This window comes from Artibeus jamaicensis, unplaced genomic scaffold (assembly GCF_021234435.1).
Source record: "Artibeus jamaicensis isolate MK-2021 breed Jamaican fruit bat unplaced genomic scaffold, CSHL_Jam_final scaffold_369, whole genome shotgun sequence".
Lineage (NCBI taxonomy): Eukaryota > Metazoa > Chordata > Mammalia > Chiroptera > Phyllostomidae > Artibeus > Artibeus jamaicensis.
In genome coordinates this window covers 34,098,483-34,121,542 of record NW_026522042.1, presented here as the reverse complement: position 1 = coordinate 34,121,542, position 23,060 = coordinate 34,098,483, and the positions used below count along the sequence as shown (strand labels likewise).

The following is a 23,060-nucleotide window of genomic DNA, read 5'->3' as shown; positions in this document are numbered from 1 at the left end:
ATATATATGTACATATATAAATATATTAAAGTGTTTTTATATATATAAATAAAAGGAGGCAGGCATTGAAGTGGCCCATGTAACTTATTAACACATAAGACTACAACTTTTTATAAAGAACTATTGACCAAACATTTCCTTTACAAGAATGACTTCAACAGCCACAAGACTGGCCCAGGTGTCATGGGATTTGCAACCTAGGAGAAAAGTCACTAAAGGGCCACTGGAAGCTATAAGACTCTTCGGAAACAAACCAGCCAGAACGTGGCGTCACTGCCTCTTCAAGGATTTCCAAGTGACCATCTAGAATCCCATGTCCCCACACTCTGCTGCCAGGCTCATTAGGTTCCTGCACTATGAGAACTGCTCAACAACCTGTTAGCAAAAGCAATAGTCCTCTTAACACCAATTTTATAAGGAAACTGAAAATGAGACAGTGGCAAAGATCTACAGAGAGCCAAGTCTGCCAAGTTTTACACTTTGAATGCAAGAAAGTTTGATGTGATGGCACTGTTGAGGGGGCTGGGCCCAGTGCTAAGAGTCCCTTGTGGCCTGCCCTGAATTGGCACCAGGGTCAGCAGAGCCCCTCAGGCCCAGCCAGGCGGTCTGTTCGTGGAGCACCTTTACTTAGAGCCGTGTCCACACAGGTGTGAGGAACCCTCACAGAGAGGCCTCCACTCCCCCAGAGAACACATGTTATATAAAAAAACTTGTGGGTGTGGATAAGGGCAGACTACTGGGGTGGTCTGACCTTCCTAAGTGCTTTCTGTGCAGGTGACGAGTCTCAGAGATTGACTGTGGGACCCTGGACCCGCCTCAGTGTTCTGATGATAAAACTAAAGGGGTAACTAAAAACCATAGTGTTCTTCCAAATCATTGAATGAGGGAGGCTCACGGGCTTTACTTAACTAAAACTTGCTAATTCTTGACAACCTCAACAGCAAGCAGGGATGCATGAGAACATGTGCTCACCTGCAGGCAGGCCTCCTGCTCAGCTCCACCTTCTCCCCAGAAGGGGCCCCTTCCATGGACTCCTGCAGAGGCCAGAGTGTCCAGACGATGCTCAGTGGTGAGGAGGCTGAAGTCCAAGCCTGGCCCATGTTCCGCTGGGGCTGAGACACTGATGTCCATGCTGCGAGCGTAGACAGCTACCTGCTGTGCTCACACAGCTGCACACTCCCTGAAAACATCCTTCAGAACTGTTTCACTGAACACGTGATTAACCACATTACCCCCCAAACCCGTGGCTACCCTCTGGCTCGCCTGTGCTATTTCTTTCCCTACGTTAACCTGAGGTGCTTCCCTAATGAAAACACCACCGATTTGGCCAGTCATGACCATTTAATAACTTAGTTGTTGGTCTTCAGTATCAGACATGACTATTTAAGAATACTCATGACTCCAAAGCTAGGGAAAAGGTCTTTAAATACGTCCTTTTAACAAACAAGTAAATAAATCCACGTTGCATGACGTATCTGAAAGGCTTTCCACATTGCAACAGGCCAAGAAAGTGTTACAGCCAGAGAAATTTATTTTATTTTAAAATAGAAACATACATACATTAAGCTTTAAAATAGTCAAGTTTTAAACAAAAAGGAAAAAAGCCATTTGTTCCCAGAGTCTATACAGCACGGATTTAGAGGCATTTGAAATTTCACGTAAGGAGCACTTACAGACAACTGGAGATGGAGACCCGCACCTCCCAGCCTTCAGAGGCTGCTGGGTGAGGGGACACTGGTGACGGCGCAGCTGCTGCTGACACTGGACACTCCTGCGCAAAGAACCACCAACAGCAAAGGTTGACCACAAGCACACATCTCAGTGACTGACTGAGACAGATGTCTTCATGCTGGGGGCATCAGAAGTGAAGCCAGTTCCTCTCAAACACCACTCGAAGGGACTCAGGAGACGTATGAGAAACGTTCAGAGGTTTTGGCAATGTAGAAGGTGTAACATCCAGGGATCTCCAAAAATACTCAGGCAGCTGACCATCCGAGATGTGCTGTGTGCTGGTCCGCCGATGGCCCAGGCCAGTGCTTAATGTGTGTGGGGTTTCTGCTGGGGCCGCTCCTCGTAGGATTCCCCGAACTCATTCACTCTGCTCCTATCCACAGGGTACAGCCTGCAACGACACGACAGATGCGCTTCTGCTTTTGAAGGGAGGACACACCTGTCCTCAAGTTCCAATGATTAATAATCAAATTGTCAGATGTTTACCGCATGAGAGGAATTTTGGGGTTCACCTCGTGTTCTCCTGTTGATGTTTTTAAATGATTAGGCCAGAGCTCCGTGCTGCAGGCTGATCAGAGGACAGGGACACCGGTGCCAGAGCCTAAGCCCGGGCCAGAACACTGCCCCCAGGGAAGGCCTGCCCCAGGGGACCAATCCCAGTTCCTAAGAGCGGAGGAGCATGCGGCCTGGGGCAGTGACCTCCTTTATGTTACACCAAATTGGACTACGAGGGCGTGAGCCCACAGTGGTTGATTCCGTCATTCAGACAGAACAAGCACTTCTACATCAGGAAACAGAGTAATTTCTCCCATGGCTTACCATCAGCAACTGGAATGTTAGCTTGGGAAACACACAAAGACCACTGCAAATGGCTATCTTTCCCCACAGGACGGCCAGGTGCACATTAGCGGGAACTGCGTGACTCCGCCTGGGCAGTGCACCTCGGAGGCACCGCACTCACCATCGCTGGTACAGGTAGACGAGGAACACCACATCGTCCCTGAAACAGGCCAGGCGGTGGGAGGTGGGCATGGTGATGATGAAGGCGAAGACATCGTCAATGAAGGTGTTGAATGCCTGCGGGTTGCGTGGGAGAGGGGAGGGTGAGGAATGGGCTGCCAGGGACCACCCGGAGACCCCCTGCCAACTGCCTGGACCCTGTTCACTCATAGCCTGAGTCAGCAAATCACCTCACAGCAGACACACCATGGGTAACAGAGGCTCCTGCTGTGATGACAAAAACAGAAAATAAGCAGGTGGAGGCTCTGGACTGGCCACGGCAACCCAAACAGCTCTCAGGACAGACGGACCAGTGGGACAACAGGCTCCACCCTGATGCCAGCCACTGGGTCAGGGGTATCTGATTTTGAGACACGTTGTCAAGTCACATGCATGGCTTTTAGCTCAAGAAAACCTCCTGTCACTATGAGAGCCAGAGCCACTGTCTTTTAAAGCCACTGGTGTGACTCTTGTGTTTAAAGCAGACACCCCCACACTATGACAGGAATGTGGCCCTGAATGTGTGAAGCTCTGACCTTGTATGTGAAGGCCTTCCAGGGCAGGTGTGCCACCGACTTCATCTGGGGACAAGGAGACACGTGAAGGTCAGGGGCAGACCACACAGAGTGCACACGTGACCACTCAGCTGGGGCAGTGTCTTACCTTGTAGTTCACAAAGAGCTGGGGCAGCATGAAGAGGAAGCCGAAGGCGTACACCCCTGGGGAGACAGGACATGGCTGGAGAGTGTGCGTGGGCTCTGACACCCTGACAAGCCCTGGAGCCAGGCTTTACACCCTGTAGCTTGCTGGCTAGCAGAATGGCTTCAGAGAGCAACATCTTCTTCCTCAATCACTGTAAGACTCGCCTGCAGGGGGCTGAGTGCTGGGGCTGTGAGGACAGGATTCCCACTCCACACTGTCCCCTTTGGTGGCTGCAGCTAGGTTTGAGAACCATACCAGTGAACGTGGCATCCCGGGAGCCCACCCTGTCTGCTTGTGCCCTTAGCTGCCCACAGAGACCCAGTGCTGTGGTCAGGGCCAGCCCAGGGCTGGCAGTTCCCGTGTAGAGCTCCATGCTCATGGGCTGCTCCTTTAGTTTGCCCGAAGGAATCAGATGTAAGCACGGTGCTGTTCACTGATGACACAGAATGTTTTCATGCAAAGAAAACAGACTGCTCAGGGCTCTAGTCCCAGGAAGCCTATGTGGGACCCCCACAGGCAAACCAGGCGTCCGGGGGCCCTGCCCAGTGCACAGGGTAGGGCAGAGGGTTCACCAGGGTAACCTCACGTCACCGGAGCACCGAGAAGGTACTTGCTGTAAATGCTGTTACTCGAAGAGAAAAACACACAACTCACCGTTGACGAAACTGTTGATTAACCAGGAATACCAGCTGAAAAGGAAGAGAGCTGTCATTGTGGAAGGCCTGACTCTGTCATCAGTGTCTGTTAAACCACGACTCTTGTGGGAGCCCTCTGTCAACATCACATTCTCCCAGAAGCCCCAGAGGTCTGCCGTCCGCACACTGTACGCCTGGGGCCCTGGTCAGATCCCAGATGCTGCGACACCCGGTGAGGGTGGACCAGCATGCCAAATGCTTCCTGGGAGCCAGGGCTTGCCGCAGGGTGGGAGACTGTACTGACTAACACTGAACTTCAGATCTGCCAGTCAGATGGAAAAACTAACTCTCAGCGCTGTGTCCTCGCCCCAGCCCTTCCCCAGGCCCCTGCCGCTCCGAATGCAGCAGCCACACACCGTACCAGATTTTCCCTTGTCAAATGCATCCGACTTCACCCCAGACACCACTGCTGTGGGTGCGGACCTCACTATGCGCCTGCTGATCCAAAAAAAAAAGGGGGGCAACAGGACACCCCCACTCCAGCTATGTCTCCAGTTCTGAGGCTACTCCCACAAGCATTCCTGACCCCCTGCTTTCCACACTGAGGAGGAGACAGAGCCACAGACCAACCCGGTGCTGGCAGTGCAATCGTGGACAGAAGCAGACAGAGGCTGAAGGGGCACGGTCTGCATGGCTGTCAGTAATGAACTGGGCTCTCCAGGTGACAGCATGGCAGGGAGAGTCCTGGTGACACCCGTACCTCTTATACTTGATGTTCAGCAGTGAGTAGACAGCACCCCCAATGCACAGAGGGTACAGCAGGTAGGACAGGTACTTCATGGCCTGCAGGGAGCAGAGTACTTCCTGTTAGAGCCCAATCCTCAAACCTCTGTTAACGCACTTTGTGCAACTAATTCACAAGGATGGAAAATAAATAGGGCAAGAAACCGCCGACATGGGCAGCTGTGTGACGTGTGTGATGTTGTAATGGAGGACACGTCAGCGTGCATTTATCAAACCCAGAGAACGCACAGCACCCACAGTCCAGCTGATGTGGACTGTGATGTCGATAATAATGTTGGCTCACCCAAAATAAACTAGCCTATAACAGATCAGTGAACAAATGTGGTGAACAAAAACCTGAAGTCTCAGGACTGCATCAAGGCTACTGCCCAACCCAGCACGGCTGTATCCTTACGTTTATTTGCTTTGGACTTTACTGTAGCCCCAGTGAAGTTGAAATGCAGGCTGATGCTCATCAGCCATCAAATACACCCAGCCCTGCACAGGACATGCTGTGTGGCCACCCTGCAAATTCTTGCTCTACAGCAGCCTTAGCACACAGGCCTCCCAACGCAGTCGCCCAGGTGAGCGACAGTGAGCTTGCAGCAACCACAGCAAACTCCTAGAGGACAAATGTGCTTATGAAAAATAGAAATGTCCTGGGAGACATGGGCATGGGGACACCTTCAGAAACAGGGAGAAACCTCCTGGCCCCACTTTTCCAACTTGGAAAACCACTTGGGATCACAGCCATCCCTCCAAGGAGGTGGCCTTCCCATGGTAAATGTCAGGGTAAGATGCTCAGTTACTTGTTTGCCAGACACGCACACTCCCCCAGCTCCCCTGCTCCTCACCTGAGTGTCATACTCCTCAGTTTTCCGCTCCGACTCACTGTAGGTGCCAAACTGTTATAAAAATCCAACACAGTCATGTTAGCTAAGTGACCTCAGGCAGTGTCTGAGCATGGCTTTGCTAGGAATGAAGAAGTGACAGGGCTGTGTGCTGACTGGCAGACGCCCAGCCTGCCCACACGCAGTGAGGCATGACCCCTTCAAGGCCATGACACCATGACCACAAATCTCCCTCCACCTGGAGGACCAGCGGGCAGCATTTCCGCATTTCTGCTCCACTCCAGCCTGGACCCTGAGCTACTTCGTGTCAGTGTGGCAAAAACAGCCCCACCCACTGCGTCTCACTCACTGGGCTGCTTCCTGTTCTTACCCCTGGTGGTTTTTTCAATGAAGACACTTGCTCTGTATGGATACACTGTAACACTGCTCTTTGATAAGTAACAGTGGGTCCACCTGTCCCATTTGAAAACAAACTGCATTCTATCTGCCAAGTTTCTTGTCCTTAGGATCTGGACTTGGGAGGGTCATACAGCCCTCAAACAAGGCCCATCACAGAGGACAGTGACCTTCTTACCTGTAAAACTCAAATGCCACTCAACCCCCAGCTCTGATCTGTGCGGGAAGCTCCTGAACACCCAGTAGCTGGGACAAGCCCTGGGTTGTAGCTATCTGGGAAGCAATCCCGAACTGCCCGTGGGAGCAGACCAGCGTCCCACCTCGGTGTGGAGACGGCCCCGCCTTTCAGTGCTGACACTGCTAGGTCTGCGGTGGGGCGTCTCTGTGTGGACCCAGAATTAGTGGTGATGAAGGAGCCAGTGTTAGCCCTGCCAGGGGAGCTGTTCCATGTGCCATGACCACAGTCACGTCAGCGAAGGACAGCTGCCTGCTTGTGGGGCCTGCACCTCATCGGTGCAGCTACGGCATGCATCGGCACACAAACTGGTGCATGGGAACGATGGGTGGTATAGAGGGAAGTAGATGAGGTCAACCAAAAGGAAGGAACACAAACCCCCCAGAGAGTAAAGCAGAAACACTCACCTGAAACTTGGGCCTGAGGCCTCTCCAAACAACAGTCATTTTCAGAGCCTTTTTTACTTTCCACAGCTGAGGAAAAATAAGAAACCAACGATTCTAAGAGTAAGGAGATGCCAAAGATTACCCCTCAAGTTACAGATGTGATGAGCTGGGGCCTTTTCCTGTGCACCAGGCTCCTGCCTGCTGGGTTAGCTCACTGGCACAGGCTGGGGGACCTGGCCCATGGCCTGCATGCCAGCCCAGGAGCTATAATCCACGTGAATGCTGTTATCTGCCTCTCAGCACCAGCAAACTGGCTCTCACCTGCTGTCCTCCTCTAGGCTGAGTCCTGTACTCAGCTCACATGCACTCAGCTGGCTCATCCTACCTTGACTGCTTCTAAATTCACCCCGGCACCAGAAAGCCCAGCCTCTGTCCAAGCCCTGCTATTGCTGGGTCTCTCCGGGACCCACACCCCCTTGCTGCCTTGAAACAAGGAGGACATCACTGCCTTAGAAAGCAGTCACCACACTGTGGCTGTGGCTCCAGAAAGGTCTTTGGGTGGCGATCTTCCTCCATGGGCATGGACAGTGCAGTCCCTGACCTGACAACCATGTGCAAGGAGGGCTGGGACTTGCAGAGCAAGGATGTGCAGGCCACCACCTCCCTCCACTGTTCCTGCACACCAACCCCACAGGGCTCCCTTTCCTGAGCCACACACAGCAGGGCCACCACAGGGCACCAAGCTTCTGGAGGCCATGCCATATACTTCTGCTTCCAGTGGATCCAGCACAGCAGGAGCCACATGGCACTGTAAACACGTCAGAACACACTCTGCAACAGATGTGATGAGCTGGGGCCTTTCAGCAGTGAGAACTGTATGGCCACCACTCAAAGGCACATTCTGAGCTGTCACTTTTGTCAACCCACAGCAGTTGTGCCCTTGCCTGACTGGGGGTGGCCACATGTCAATCTTTGGCAGTTATGCAGGTTCTGACTGCACTGAGCACTTGGGCCCACGGACCACGGCACATGGCAACTCAGACAACAGCTCACCTCAATGGCAGCTCCGACACCTGCGGGGACCAGCACCAGCAGGCTTGTCTGCTCATCCAGCAGGAACAGGAAGATGACCACAGTGCTGAAGCAGCGCCAGAGCACTGGGGACAAGAGAGGAGTGCTGAGGGGGGCCACCATCCCACTCACTCGTACTTGTGCAGCCCGCCCCACTCCCCTGCCTGGCTCACAACACCTGCCTTTGTATACCACACACGCACCACCTCCACCTGGTTCACACACCCCTGCCCAGCAGATTCACATTTGCACATGTAAAACCCACACGCTCACCCCTGTGCCACTCACACATACCTGCATATGTACAACCCCCACACTCACCCAGCCCTACTTACACACCCCTGTATGTACACAGCCCACACATGCCACCTCCATGTACAGCCTGTGCATGTAAACTCCTGCCTCTGCTCCTGACACACACACATACATGGATGAGCCTACAATATTTCCCCCTTCGTTAACAGTGAACATTGAACTACATGCACTAAGGAAAGTGGTTTAAAATGATTAGAAGCAGCTCCAAAACCCAGAAGGCAACCTCAGCTCTGTAAGCATGTTTAAGTTACACGTGCAAACACACAGGAAACACGTTGAGAAAATGGGTGCTTGACTGGAATTGCAATGACTTGCTAGTCAAGTCACTTTCCTGTTTTTTAACAGTTTCATGATAAACATATCTTTTAGACACTGTACCCCTCCCCACCTCTTAAGTTGTGCTTTAGAAACACTTGAGCTGACCAAAAATGTCCTATTCCCTCAAGTGCTTCTCCAGGCAGCAGCACAGCCAGCTCTGCATGGTGCTCACCAGTAGCACAGGCCCGGGGGGAAGACACCCACTGCCTTCCACAGGCACAGCCCCAGGGACCCCTCCCCCCCCCCGGAAAGGCTGGGAGGGGCAGGAAGATTCAGCAGTGTGGAGCGTCCTCTCTGAGAAAACCAGGGGGCAGGAAAGTACCCGGGACGTGAACGACATGGGCAGCGGGCCAGGGGAGTGGGGGCAGCGGGGCACCCAAGCACCCCAGACCAGCCATGGGGGCGTGTCATTCCCACGGCAGGAGACACTGCCGGGCTGGCTGACACAGGTAGGCACTAAGAACCAGCATCATGTCTTCACTGAGGCAGGCCCTAGCCACATGGCCTCTGTCCTCTGTGGACACAGGCTTACACAACACTCACCAAGACCGTATAGACGATCACGGCTTTAGGTTTCAAAATGAACTTTATAACCCATCTTTATCGATCGCACAATACATTTTGGGAATGGGTAAAAAATCCTGAGGGTATCTACCTGCTTTGGTGGACATCCCAATCATGCTCTTCTTTTTCTTCCAGAAACTGATGTCGTTTTTAAATGCCAGGAAATCAAACAGAAGCTGAAAAGGGGAGGGGACAGCAGTGTGCATCTGTCTCCCGTGTGAGTCTGCAGGTGGGCACAGGATGCAGAAGGTGGATCCCATGTGTCTCATTGGATCACTACAACCGGTGTCTCTGCCTGTAGTGGCAGGGAGGCCGCAGGACACCTGGAAGGTGTCCCCCTCCCCTCTCATAGCAATGGCACGTGGTATGTCCGCCTGAGAAGTGCCCAGACTCACTCTGACATGAGTTTAGATAAAAAGTGCTATTTTCCAGCCCACTTTTGGAAGGTTCTAGCTGGACTGGTGGCCGAGTCCCAGCTACTCAGAGCTGGCTGCGGCTTGGCTCCCCGGGCCTGAGTCTTCTCACCTCCCCACCGAACCTGAGTCCAGTACAGCCACCACGCAGTGATGGCTTTCCTCCACCAGCCTGGAGAACCCATGCTCAAACAAACGAGAGCCCCACCCAGAGGACCTTCTTGCTCTGATCACCACACCAGGATTTATACAATGAAATACTCATTTCACAGTCATAATTCACCTCAGTGATTTTGGAATTCTTTTCAAAACAGTCTCCAAAACCACCCAAGTCCCAAGTCCTTAAGATGGCCAGCACCCCAAGGTCAAGACACCCTCTTCTGAACTGGGAGAAAGGCCCTAGCATGCTGGCCTGCAGAGTCTCAGGTGTGTTTGGGACCAAGGGGCTGCCAGGTGGGACACCACCACACCAAACGCCTCGACTAAGGAGGGCTGGCACCCTCAGAGCTGCCCACGCCTGCCACTGTCATCGCCGACGAGGACCCACTCACGTGAAATGCTGCGACAAAGAAGGTCAACGCTAAGATGTACAAGTTGGTGTCAACGAAAATTCCTTTCACTTCATCAGCATCTTTCTCTGAAAACCCTGGGAAAAAAAACCAACATAGGCAATGTCAACCTTACTTAACATTACAAAGGGTTTTGAAAGTTGTTGGCAGTGAGAGTTCACCTGTGGCATTTTAAATACTGTGTTCTAAATAAAGTAAACTTACAAGAAATCAGCAAGGACTTTTTAAAGACAGGAACTAGAAACACAATACTAGTGACCCTCTGATTAAAAAATTAAATGAAAGAACCTGAACCGCAAGGTTCAAAGGCTCAGGAGTTTGTGTGAACTGTCTGGACTTGCACCTGTAGGACACTGCCACCTACAGGTATGGAATGGCATATGTGGCCTCACCGAACTGCTGCAGGGAGTACACTGCGTCCTGCATGTGGATCCAGAAGCGGAGCTTTCCCAGTGAGATCTTGTCGTAGGACACAGTGAGGGGCAGCTCAGTGGTGGAGCGGTTGATGACCTAACGGAGGGACAGCACGGTCAGAACCTGCGGCCAGGGCGAAGCCAGCTGTTGGCCTGCATCCAGCATCCGGCCTTCCTTGGTCAGACCACTGTGCACCCTGGGCTGCACCCCACACCTGGGACACTGCACCTCTTTCTCTGAGTCCCACACCCACTATAGCCTGGCATAGCAGAGGCCAAGGCTTCAGACCCAGGGCCACGTGGCTGGAAGCTAGATATTCCTATATCCTGGGCATTATGGCCATGCCCGAGGCTGAGCTTCCCCTCCTGCCTCCTCTGGGGCTCCAGCACCCACTTGCTACCCTCTCAGAACTGGGCAGGGGTCCTCCTCCATACAACGTACACAGCTCTTTCTGAGGAAACCCTGAACATCTCTGGTGATCGCATCCCCTCTGCTCATCCTTCCCAGCATGAATGGCACCCCCACCACATGTTAGGGACTAAGGACATATGTGCCACTGAGCCAAACACAGGCCCCTCTCCTGGAAGGCTGTAGACCAAGTGGCTCTGCCCACACCCACAGGCTGAGTGTCCTGGAGTGCAGGACAGTGGCAGTCATTCTGCCTGGGGCAGGTGGGGAGCTCCAGGAAGAGGCAGTATTCAGGCTCATGAGGACGCACACGACTGGGGGTGGAGACCGCCTTGGGAAGGAAAGCGCAGACCCGTGTGCTGTGCTCGGCAGCACACGTGACCACAGTGGTCAGGTCCCAGGAAAGAGGCACCCCTGAGCACATGGAAGAGTGACACCTTCCATGTCCCTGAGGGTCCTGGGCATACCCACCCATGTCACATTTCATGCTCGCTGTGACCCTTCGCAGTGAGTACTGCTGATACTGTAAGCCCAGCAACCAGACACCAGGCCCAGGTACTGGGCCACCCCATGCAGGGCACCAGCCTGAGGCCAGGCAGGCAGCAAGACAGGCCCACCCCACAAGGGAGCCTCTGTCTAGGCTCTCATGGTGGGGAGCACCCCATCACTCCAGTGGGCTTGGTTGTTCTCCAAATACAGCACTGAAAAGTGACTCCAAGTGAGACAAACTGCCAGTGACAGTAGGTGACGTGGGAAAAAGCTCGCTGCCTATACATACATCTGTTTCTGTGAATAATGGCACTCTTGAACACTAGGCCTTTTACCAACCCACGTGGCAACCAGAATAACACAGGTGCTCTGTGGATGCTGCCCAGATGTTCCAGTGGCCCAGCCACAGACTTGTTTTTCCTCACTGCTTCCCAAATATTTACCCAGGGTGACCATGGGAGCCCCCAGGGCTACAAAGCACCATCTGGGGCAGCTCTGCCAAATCTAGTTTTTATGCAGCTGAGGTCTGCATACAGAACCGCCACATACTCCAATAAATGCCAGGAAGGGACTATGAGTACACACCCCAGCATGCAGGCCACAAAGGACTACACTCATTCTCTGGAGCAGTAGCAAAGCACAGTTCATCCAGCTCTGCTCAGAGATGACCTCAAGTTGAGGTCACCTTTGACCTGAAAAAAGCCCCTGTCAAAAACAGACCATAGTGATTTGCCTCCACAGTACTGGGACCTTTAAATGTCTGCAACGTATTCAGCATAGCACCTGGCATGCAGTCAATTAAATGGTAACCACTGTTACTGACCAAAGGCTGGCCACAGTTCCTTTACCCTCTAATCCACCCCGGGAGAGCAGGTGCTGTAGCTGTCTTGTGATGTCAGAGGCACTGGAGCTCCTGTCCACTCATACAACTCCCCCCGCCCCCTGGCCCTTGGCTGCCTGGGGAGCATAGGCTCCAGGGTGGTGGTGACATGCAGGGCCAGCCCTAGAGGAAGAGTTTGCTCAGGGCATTTTCTGAATCAGTGTGCACCTGCATAGCAGAAACTCAGGGTTCAGAGGAACAACATTCCTACACTGCTTCAAAAGACAGACGGCTCTTCCATGAGCTGTCTCTCTATTTAATGAAGGACCTTTCAAGCCCTTTCCAGCAGAGGTACAGGAGCCTGAGGCCAAAGGGGTTTGGAAGGACCCCACTGCTGGCCAGCAGCAAACCCAGAGCACACCCATGCTAAGTGAGAAACATATGAGCCATCACTGCAGACGTGAGGAGGCAGTCACACTCCAGGCTGCTCAAGTCCAGAGGGGAGAGATGCTTACCATGAGGTCCTTCACCCGATTGCTGAGCTGGTCAATAAAAAGAATGGGGAGGTAGTGCACGGTCTTCCCGAGTTGGATCCTGGGGGTGAGGGACAGTTTTCAAAGTCACTCTGAAGTTCTGTCACCTTAGACAAATTGAATGCAGCCCCAAACACCTGAGAAATCCCACCCAGCACTTCAGTTGCTTCTGGTCAAGACAGTCCCAGGACACATCTACCCAACAGAAGCAGAGGGATCTTACAAGCTGTGCTCATCCCTGCCACAGGAGACACTAGGAGGAGGTGGGTAAACAAACAAGGACCCAGCCATACCATGGAATATCACGCAGAGTGTAAAAAAGAGCAAGGTGCCCATCTGTGCACTCACATGAGAGGTCCAACAATGTAATAAGACAAAATAAAAACCTATCTGCTTTTTATACCTGGTGGGAGGGATGGGGGGGCTGATAGGAGTGGGGGGGCTTTTTACTGAGTGACACTTTCTATACTTTTCACATTTTTAACTATAAATGTATCATGTATTCAAAAATAAGATTTAAATTTATAAAAGGAAAACCCTTCTTGACGATACCACAGGAACCACTGAGAGCAAAGAAGAACAATTACTGTCACCACTCATTATTACTACCTGATACTAGGTCTTAAGCTAACAATGGGCTCCCCAAAGCCTGAAGACACAGACTAATCTAAGCTGGTCAATCCATGTTAATAGTTATGCTTAGCTAACAATGGTGACAGCGACATGATACGAAGTTAACTGTAAATACATGCAACTTAGTCATGTTAAAACCGGCCATGGCATTCCCTAACAAAGGTAGTCAGGATGCAAAAAGGACCAAACTCAAGTGACATGGTCTCAGCAATGCTCCTACTCTCTCTGCAAGGGAAGCCTTTGCCGAGAACAAATGGCAACATGACTCCCTTCCAGTTTCATTCATTCTGGTGCTCTGGTGGCAATCTTGGTCAGCAAGATCGCCCAGAGAAAAGGGACAGGGTTTGAGGGAGCACCTCAGGCCCATCTGGGCCTCTAGTTCCAGGGATGCTCAAAGATGGAGGTGTGACCAATCCACTTTTGGATTCTGGTGGGCCACCACCCCAAGGGGCTTCCTCCACTCCCACAACATTGGAGTCACACCCTCTGCTGTCAGATCAGGGCAGATGGGAGATGCTTAAAGCCAGACAAGTGAGTATATCCTGGCCAGACAAGCGCACTTACATCTTCATGTATCGATGCACATCGGCAGGTAGGGAGGACCCATCAAAGACGAAGTCGTCCACCATCACATTTAGTGTCAGTCTGGATCTCCAGTGAGAAATAGGCTCATCCAGGGCACTCACTGGCTTCTTCTCAGCTTCGATCTTCTGCTAAATGAAAAGGAATGACTTAGCAGGAAAAGGGGCCAATGCTGGGTGGGAAACTGGACTGAAAATGGGTGAGGCGGCAGGGCGGGTGGAACCTTCGCCTGGGAACAACCCACATGCCAAGAAGGCACAACTGGGAAGCAGAGGCTGGCACAGCTTTGGGGGCCATGACTGCCAGTTTCCCAGACTCCCACATCCCTCACTCCCCTCTCTCCACAGAAACGACATGCGGTCTTGGATCTGACTGCTGTTTTGGGTCTTCCGCCTAAGCAGCCTTGCTCCTCAGGGATCCTGAGGGGGAGTCCCCAAAATAATTCCAAGTGCGGGTGGAGCTAATGGCCCCATGTATGCAATGGGACAGGAAAGAAGACTGCTTCTCACCAGGGACATTGGGTTGCCTGGAATGAGCTGTGTCAATGACTAGACATCCATCCCAATTAACCAGATTCAGAAGGAAAACTGATTGGCAGGAAAACCTTTATTTCAGATCTAACTAATAAATTCCAGAAAACAGTGTCATTTCATTTCTCTCCCAAATAATGGTAACAGCTAACATTTGCCATTTGCATGTTCTAAAGACCCTTTCATACTCTTTACACCTACCACCTCCTTTATTTCCCAAGAAGGCCCCATGAAGCAGGGCCGTACTGTGCCCAAGGAAAGGGAGGTGAGGGGATCTTCTCAAGGACACAGAGCAGGGAGTGCAAACTGGAAGAGGTCAGAGCAGGCTAGCAGGGTTTCCCAAACCTGCCCGAACCACGAATAGCCCTGCCCCTGTGACGGAGGCAGCATCACGGAAACTTCCTAAAAAGCCACTGTCCTTGTTTGTAAATAATTTCATCTTCCATTCAACACAGCCCCAAACACCAGGATTCCTTTATCCAAGGCTTTGCTAATGGAATCATTAACAAAGTGTTTCCTGGTACACGTAGTTTTCTACAGATATATACAACAATCAGTACATATGCCTTTTTAATAATTTTGAATTACACTCTGAATAAACATTGATGAGCTGTGTGTCCTACACAGTGCGGCAAGTCTCCCAACTCTAAGCAATGACTGCAGCTGATCTCCACAGAACGGGCCACCCCATACCCACACTCCCTGAGGAAAAAATCATTATAAAAAATGTCACTGGATTAAAGTGCATGTCACTGATTAGACATAAAATGTATCTCAAGCCCTGGCTGATACAGCTCAGTGGATTGAACACAGGCCTACGAACCAAAGGATCACGGTTCAATTCCCAGTCAGGGCACATGCCTGGGTTGCAGGCCAATTCTCAGCAGCAGGGGACATGTGACAGGCAACCATACACTGATATTTCTCTCCCTCTCCTTCCCTTCCCCTCTAAAGATAAATAAATAAAATCTAAAAAAAAAAAAAGTATCTCAAACCATGGGAAATCACTGAGCTGGAAGACAGACACGTTTGCCAAAAACATCATACCTTTGTACTTTGCCGTGCAGGGACACAGGTGTGAATTCCATGTGGGAAAACATAGGCTCTGTTTGGCCAATAATCTGATGAAGACTCACCTGATTATCAGATTCACCAGTGAGCAGGTTGATCTCTTCTGGCTTGGGGACCATGTAGGTGGTCAGAGGGCTCACCAGATGCACCTCCTTCCCATCATGCCATGGGAGAATGCCGGCATGATGAAGGAAGATATAGGCATACAGCGTCCCATTATTTCTTGTTTTCTTTGGTACTGAAACATTAACTGTCCTAAAACAAGACAAATTACAATTTCAGACGTGTACATTTACATTCTGTATATATACACACGACAGAGATTACTCAAATATCTTTTTAAATTACATTGTTTCACACCAACTAATTTTAGTTTATAAGTATGAAAAACGAAACCCACCTGTTTGTGACTGCGAGTCTAGGTACAGAGGTTTACGGAACAATCTCTAGAAGCTTGGGCAGCTATGCCTGAAAGCTGAAAAGCCTCCATTTCCTGGCGCTCAGAAAGGCCAGCCACTCACCTGGGTCACAGGCAGGCAGTGGCTAACCCCATGAGTGCACATCCCTGGTGTGCTGCACTGCCCCTGCAGCTCTCTGCTGGGTCAGGCTGGCTAGAGGACGTTCATTCCAGCACACGTTCCCTTCACTCTTATCTGACACCTCCCAGCCAGTGTAAAGGAAAAGATAGACTTTTGGCAAACACATCATTTTTCAAGTTACACTTGTTGAAATCTTAGTCACTAAAGCCAGAGTTAATGTTAACCCTATCACTGGCACTTTGTCCCATAAACACACCTTTCAAATTTGGACTCCACGTCAAAGTCTTCCACGTTCAATACAAGATCCACATTGTTCTCAGCACCGAGGTTGGACCGTGTGGTGGTATACACACTCAGCTGAAAACAATGTCAAGAAAATTAGGTTGGCAATGCCCCTGCCACAAAACACACACACAGCAGACAGCTACACTGAAGACGAGCGTATCTGGTGCTACTGAATGAGGAAAGGTTTCATTTTAACTCGCAAAGGGACAGAACTGTGAAAAAAAAACGGCTGTATCTAAAGTGCTGCAAAAAAACCCCAACTTGCAAAAACAAAAAATCCAACTTGCTAAAATGTGTAGCTGACTGGATCAACAGAGCGGGAGTACAACCGACTCTGAGGACTTGTAATGGGGTGACAAGGGACAATGTCTTGAGCCTGCCTGCAGCCACCATGCAGGCAGGGTCTCTAGGATATGGGCGTTCGGAGGTCAGGGATCAGTGTACCAGAGCCCCCAGCCCAGCCACCGCCTGGCTCAGGTGAGAAGAGCCCAAACTCCTGGGTTTTTCTGATGAAGAGAGCTCCCGACCTCACTAGATTCTGGCTATCTCAGGTGAGAATAGCCCCCGGCCCCGTTCGGTCGGGGAGACCCTCCCACCCCTAGCCGGGAGCTCACCTGCAGCTTGGGCCTCCGCGCCAGGTAGGGCTGGATGCAGTTACCGTCGCCGGCGCACGGGCGGGTGTAAACGATGCCGTACATGACCCAACAGGTGTGCACCACGTACACCACAAACACGCCCACCACCAGGCTGGTGAACGAGCTGCGGCCGCTCCACATGGCGCCGCCGCTCCCGGGGCAGAGCTAGGCGCCCACCAGCTCCGGTCAGTCTCGCTGCCGCGGCCCCGCGGGCCTGCTGCCCGGCGCCCTGCCGGACACTCCGGCCGCCACCGCTCACCGGAGAGCCGCTGCGCGCCGCCGCCGCCACCGGGGAACTAACGCGCCGAGCGCCGCTAGCGGCCGGCTGCCCGGCATACTCTTGCCGCCACCTCCGTCGTTGCCTACCTGTCGCCGCAGGATTCGCCGGCCCTACGGTAGCTTCCGGGTCTTCCACCACCCGCCGGAAGTGGACCGCCCGCGCGGCCACTTGGGAAGCGTAGTCCAGCCGCCGAGCGGGCACACGCACACATACGTGCTCGCGTCAGTGACGAGACGAGGACGTCATATTTTCTGCGCCATTGTGTGTTTGTGTGTGTGTGTGTGTGTGTGTGTGTGTGTGTGTGTGTGTGTGTGTGTGTGTGTGTGTGTGTGTGTGTGTGTGTGTGTGTGTGTGTGTGTGTTCCCTTTGGCTGCATGGTAGGCCATGAGGAGGTACTACATGGCTTTGGAGTAATCAGATGGTGCCAGCAGCCTGAAACACAGATGTGTGCTTCTTTTCCTGAGTTATGATACCCCAAATTAGGGCAGGGGGAGAAGGAAGCACTGTGGGCATCCAAAAGGACTTTGTTATTTTAATGGGGACATTGGGTCACTACTTTAAATCTCTAGCTTTAAATAAACCTTTCCTTTTCACAACTTTCTGGCATTGAGAGACATCTTTCTTCTGGCGGCGGACATAACGAACTTTGGCGCCTGCTTGTTCTGTAAAAGTTTTTGGTGCCCCTGGGTGGGCTAAATATTGCCCCCCCACCTCTGTTCTGTAACAAGACATAGGTTCTGTTAAAGTACAGATTGACCTTTGTTAAGGAAGCTACCCAATCCCTGCCATGATTTTTAGTTAGGAATATGTATGTTTGGACCATTCTGTGTGGTTACTTTCTGTCCCACCATGCAGGCCCCTCTGAGTTTGTCAGGTTTAGTATGTGGCCCCGTTTTTGTTCATATTACTCAATGTCAAAATGTAGCACAGAATTTTTCAGACCAGCTATAAACAGAATAAGCTTGATAGAAACAAGCAGATAAGTAGCCTACTGCAAAGAAGAAATCAATATGTAATTGACCCAATAACAACAGCTTTGGTTGGGAATCCCATCTTTTTTACTTGCTGCAAGTAAATAAAATTATCTGGTAACAACTAAGTCTCCTTCCTGAATAGAACACCCTGCGGGGTGAACTTCTTGAGTTTGCTAACAGTTTTTGTTGTTTTTCCAATATAAACTCTATGGAGTGTGCTATTGAAAAAAATAAGGAATTCCTGGAATAAAATGGCTAAGGCCCCTCTCAGGCCCTCAGAAGGAGCATACTCATTTAGGATTATGTCCTCTTGTTAAGTCGACCTTTTTGTAATTCTGAACTGTCCTTTATCCCTGATGATATTCTTTTCAAGTGCACTTTCAGTAACAGAACTGTAATGGTGCACAGTGAGGGGTCTCCAAAGTCCCCATAGCACACAAATGGGCAAAGGGGGGGGTGAATGATACAGTTTTAAGTTACTCTGCATAACAAAATACAAGATAATAGCTGTTCTATGGGACCCAGGCAAAAGGTGTATGTGACTTAGGCAGGGGAACTTACACCACGCCTGCCTGAGAGGCTGGGGTGAAGGCTCCTGAGTCACAGGAGCCCTGACTAAAGATGGCAGGTAAATGAAGGTAAAGATACCGGGCAACTGGCAAATGTAGCACATTGTGGGAGGAGCCAGAGATGAAGTCACGGGGGAAGCTCCGGGTCAGCATTTAAAATAAGGGTGGTCTGAAAGAGAAGCAGTGTTGTTGTCCGCCTTGAGGGCTGGTAGAGTAGAAGTAGCAGCAGGTATGTGGTCTGAAAGGGTGTAAGGAGGAAGCTGATGGAGCCTGAAGACCCAACAAACCTGATGTGTTGGGAATTGCAGAGCTGCTGAACCAAGCGCGGATTAGGGGGAGGTGCCAGGAATGCTGAACTGTGACAGGGAGTGCTGACTTTCACTTCTCTGGAGGACAAACAGAGAAGCCACTCTCTCGGGATGTGTGTTTTCCTGGGCTTCACCATGATCCAGTGCGACACAGCACAGGTTTTCCTGGACTATCACAGGGAGGCTGATGACAATGCAGCCCAGATCCTGAAGGAGAGAGCTGCTGGGAGGGGATGGCGACTTTAAAATCCATGAGTTTACTTTCCAGAGGAGGTGGAGGACCGTTTGTGCAGCTGGTTTAAGAACAGATAAGGATAAGGAGAACTACTGGTCATGGTTTTGGCTTACAGCCTGGGGGAGCCAGGGAAGTGCTGGATCTCATGGGAGAACAGGGTCCCATGAGAGCCCTGTCCTCTGCATGAGGACAGACCAATCGGGGACCAGGGATAGGGACTTTTGTCCATATAAACCAGCTCCTCTCTGGCTTGGAGCACACTTTCCTTTCCAAAGGTTGGAAACCTGTGTTTCCCTGGGTGAAACACAGAACTTGTCTCACTAGAGTAGAGTGGAGCTGACCAGTGCAGCATGAAGCAGACCAGCACAGAGCGGAGCAGACCGCAGAGGAGTCTAGGTCCTCTGTGTTGTGTATGTACCACAGTGTATCCAGCTACCTCCATATTGATAGACATTAGGGTTGTTTCTAGTATTTGCTTTAAAATTGGACCATAATGGATAAGCTTGAACGTGCATGCTACCATATTTTTTGGCAGTGTGTCTCGGAGATAGATCCTTTTTAAAGAAAAGATGTTATTTATTTATTTTGAGAGAGAGGGGAAGGGAGAAAGAGGGAGGGAAACACCTACGTGTGAGGGCACATCAGCTGGTTGCCTCTAGCGCAGCCTCAGCTGGGGACCTGGCCACACAACCCAGGCATGTGCCCTGACCGGGAATCAAACTGGCAACCCTTCGGTTCACAGGCTGGTGCTCAATCCACTGAGCCACATCAGACAGGGTTGAGACAGTTTGTTAGAAGTGGTGTTGTGACAGGATAGAAAAAAGCTGGGAACATTCTTAGGCGAGTGGAATGGGGAAACTGAGACAAGAAAATTGGACAAGACCAACTCTGAGCAACTTAGAGCCGGCTGGGGAGTTGCAAGACCTTATTTCCCCTGACCAAGGACACTTGAAAGCAAAGGGTTTATACCTCTCTTCCCTAACCAAAGAATACATAGCTTACATCTCCCTGGTTTGGGAAAGAGAGACCCAATTAATGTCATTTGTGCCAGCTAAACCCAAGGACAGATAAAGTCAGGGGAAAAAATAAAAACTTCATGAAAAGCCAGAGAGACCCAAGATAAAAGTAAAATAATGTAAGATCAAAGAATATTCCCAGACCTCCCATGCACCCAGTTTAACATATCAGCATATTAAAAATGCACCGTGAGAGCTGATGAATAGTCTGCTGAAACCCTCCCCTAAGATTCTCACCCTCAGGAAAAAGAGAAAAGCCCCTCAGAACAAAGACTGGGGGTGGGACTGCTCTACAATGCGCCAGGCTCCTTCCCCAGCATGAACCTTTCTGTTTCCTCCTAAACCCTAAGGGTCCCAAGGAGAGTTACAGACAGGGGAGCAGCAGGCAGGGGCAGCACAAGCTGGGCTTATCCCTCGATCCTGTGCCAGGCCTCCCTCTTCCTGTGACTTCCCGGTGAGCTGACAGCAGGGCATCTCCTTGACTCACTCCTTTCCTATAACGTTTCCAGGGAGCCAAAGCAGGGCACAGCCTTGGCTCTCTCCTGTTGCTTCTTTTATTCTAAGTCCTTCCTGTGTTTCACCATACCCACCTTTAAAAAATGTACTCTCAAAATCACTTGGACTCATGAAACCGTTTTTACATGAAGTCAAGAAGTCATACACTGCAGATGAGCCTGAGGCAGACCCACTCTGGGCTGGTTCCTGTCCAGTACTGCTGATTCAAATGAAAAAAAGAAGTTGTACTTTTATCAGATATTGCTGAATTCCTTCCCTGAGGGGTCATTCTGCTATCTTCCTACCAGCAAAATGTGAGAACGCAGTTTCCTACAACGTGGCCATAAGAACAAGTATCAAACTTCTGGGGTTTTGCCAATCTGAGAGATGAACTATTGTAACTCAGTGTAGGCCTCATTTATGTTTCTCTCATTATAGAAAATAAGTGGCCCCCTCTGGAGCCAGAACTGTGGTTCTGTGGACCACCCTGCACTCACTGGCCATTTTCTGAGCTCACGGGATAACCACCATAATCCATTCATGTTAGTATGTTGGACATAAACTCTGCAGGTTCATTCAGCAAAATTAAAATCCTATTACATGAATTTGTGGGTTTGGGAAACTCGGGGGTTGGGTTGGGGGATGAGGAGCAATTTAGGCACCACCTACTCACAAGTGTGAGAAGCAGCAGGAGCAGTTACCTGAGGGAATTCAGGGTGAGCACAACCTCTGAGCACCTTCTCCTCTGGCGTCGAGTAGGCTTTGTGTTTCCAGAATTCCAGATGAATGCATAACCTCTCCTACTGTTCGCGCGCGCGTGCGTGTGTGTGTGTGAAACCGGTAACTCACTGCTTTGTTAATGGGTCAGGAAGAGTGAGTAGGACCCACCACCAGTGCCCATCACACAGAGGATCAGCCACATGGTATGAGCTGTCACATCATCCCTCAGGACGATGGTGTGTATGAGGTGTCGAGGGCTGGGGGTGAGCGAGGAAGACCCGAGTGAGCGTCCCGTGGCCTCTGTAGTGAAGTCCCGCAGACCAGGTGGCCTGCACATCAGAAATGTCTCGTCTCGGTCCTGGAGGCCGGCAGTCCGAGTCGAGGTGCTGGCAGAGCTGATTCCTTCAGAAGGTCTCTTCTCCCTCCGTCCTTACGTGGTCAGCCTCTGTCCAAGTCTGTGTTCTGGTGTCCTCTACGGGGACACAGTCAGATAGGATCCGGGTCCACCCTAGTGATGGTGTTTAGTCTGATTACCTCTTTAAAGACTGTATGTCCAGATTCATTCCGAGTGACATTGCGAGGTCCTGGTGGTTAGGACTTTACCTATGAATTTGGAGAAACATAATTCATCCCATAACAGCCCCCCACCACCCATTCCATTGTGAATCCTTCCCGAAGTATTTCCATAACGTATGACCTTTGGAGGGTTGGAGGAGAGGGAGCGAGGGAGGTTGGACGGAGCCTGGCGCTCCTCAGCCTCTCCACCAGCTGGCTCTGCACTGGGCCCAGGACATGTTCCCCACGTGTTGCGGGGGTGTGGGGGGGGGCAGCTTACTCTGTCCTTTCCTGAACTGGGGGCTGGTATGGGGGTGGCGGGCACCCAGAGAGGTTTTGTCATGAAGGGGCTCAGAGGTGGGGGCTCGCAACTGCACAGATGTGGCCTCTGTCAGTGTACAGAGGGGCTGTTGCTTCCAGTGCCTTCCGCGAGGTGCTGACAGTTCACCAGGCTTCACCCTCATCAACTGCCTATTTCCCAGGGAGAGAATCGATGACATTACAGGTTTTAGCCTTACAACACACGAGCTGTGTTATTATCTTACAAAAGCCTGGGCTGCCCTTCCCACAGAGCTTTCAGTATGACTTTGTATCAGTATTGGGGTTTGTAACGACCTCAGGAAACCTATTTTTGAACCCGTAATAAATTATATTCTCTGGCAAACTTGGGGAGCCAAACTACTTTGAAAATCAACAGTGTATGGAAACAGCTCTTTAAATGGCATGGAGACATCAGTTTGAGGTGGTCGTGTCGGATGCTTCATTGAGCGTCCCTCATCCATGCTGATATTTGACCTGAGTCGCAGCCTGGTCTCTAATTGTTACTATAAATGCCCCCTGAGTGAGCACAGTCATGACAGCTCTGATTCAACCACGTAGAAACCCGAGTGCGAGAGCACAGAGCCCTCTCAGGATCAAGGAAATGGGCCAGTGGGGCATCTGCGGACCCCTAAAACAGGCTGGAAATTCAGACATCACCCACCCTCACCGGCTGCAGGCAG

The 23,060-nt window shown here is 51.1% G+C and overlaps 2 protein-coding genes across 5 annotated transcripts in view; both read right to left on the bottom strand.

Moving 5' to 3' along the window:
• Window positions 1–1,441, bottom strand: part of TERT (telomerase reverse transcriptase) — a 41,402-nt gene extending 39,961 nt beyond the window's left edge. For all 3 annotated transcript variants that reach the window (XM_053657262.1, XM_037137303.2, XM_037137305.2), the window contains exon 1: window positions 973–1,441. The gene's annotated coding sequence lies outside the window, so the exon portion shown is untranslated. The remainder of the gene's footprint in view (window positions 1–972) is intronic.
• A 70-nt stretch (window positions 1,442–1,511) lies between these two features.
• On the bottom strand, window positions 1,512–17,318 carry CLPTM1L (CLPTM1 like). Of its 2 annotated transcripts, none has more exons than XM_037137306.2 (17): window positions 16,887–17,318; window positions 16,244–16,344; window positions 15,514–15,703; window positions 13,830–13,978; window positions 12,615–12,693; window positions 10,361–10,478; window positions 9,951–10,045; window positions 9,078–9,162; window positions 7,772–7,875; window positions 6,740–6,805; window positions 5,705–5,755; window positions 4,828–4,910; window positions 4,087–4,121; window positions 3,394–3,449; window positions 3,267–3,311; window positions 2,693–2,808; window positions 1,512–2,122 (listed from the first exon to the last, which is right to left on the bottom strand). In XM_037137306.2, the coding sequence occupies exons 1-17, from the start codon at window positions 17,046–17,048 to the stop codon at window positions 2,038–2,040; spliced, it is 1,620 nt and encodes a 539-aa protein (XP_036993201.1). In that variant the 5' UTR covers window positions 17,049–17,318; the 3' UTR covers window positions 1,512–2,037. The 2 variants fall into 2 exon arrangements, with proteins under 2 accessions (XP_036993201.1, XP_036993202.1); XM_037137307.2 differs by having other exon boundaries at window positions 13,830–13,975.
• Window positions 17,319–23,060: the final 5,742 nt, after the last annotated feature.

Coding starts and splice junctions, on each gene's coding strand:
- CLPTM1L (XM_037137306.2), bottom strand. CDS start 17,048: ATGTGGAGCGGCCGCAGCTCGTTCACCAGCCTGGTGGTGGGCGTGTTT. Junction 4,911..5,704: donor CTGAGGAGTATGACACTCAG/GTGAGGAGCAGG, acceptor TGCTCCCTGCAG/GCCATGAAGTACCTGTCCTA. Junction 2,123..2,692: donor GTCTACCTGTACCAGCGATG/GTGAGTGCGGTG, acceptor GTGTCGTTGCAG/GCTGTACCCTGTGGATAGGA.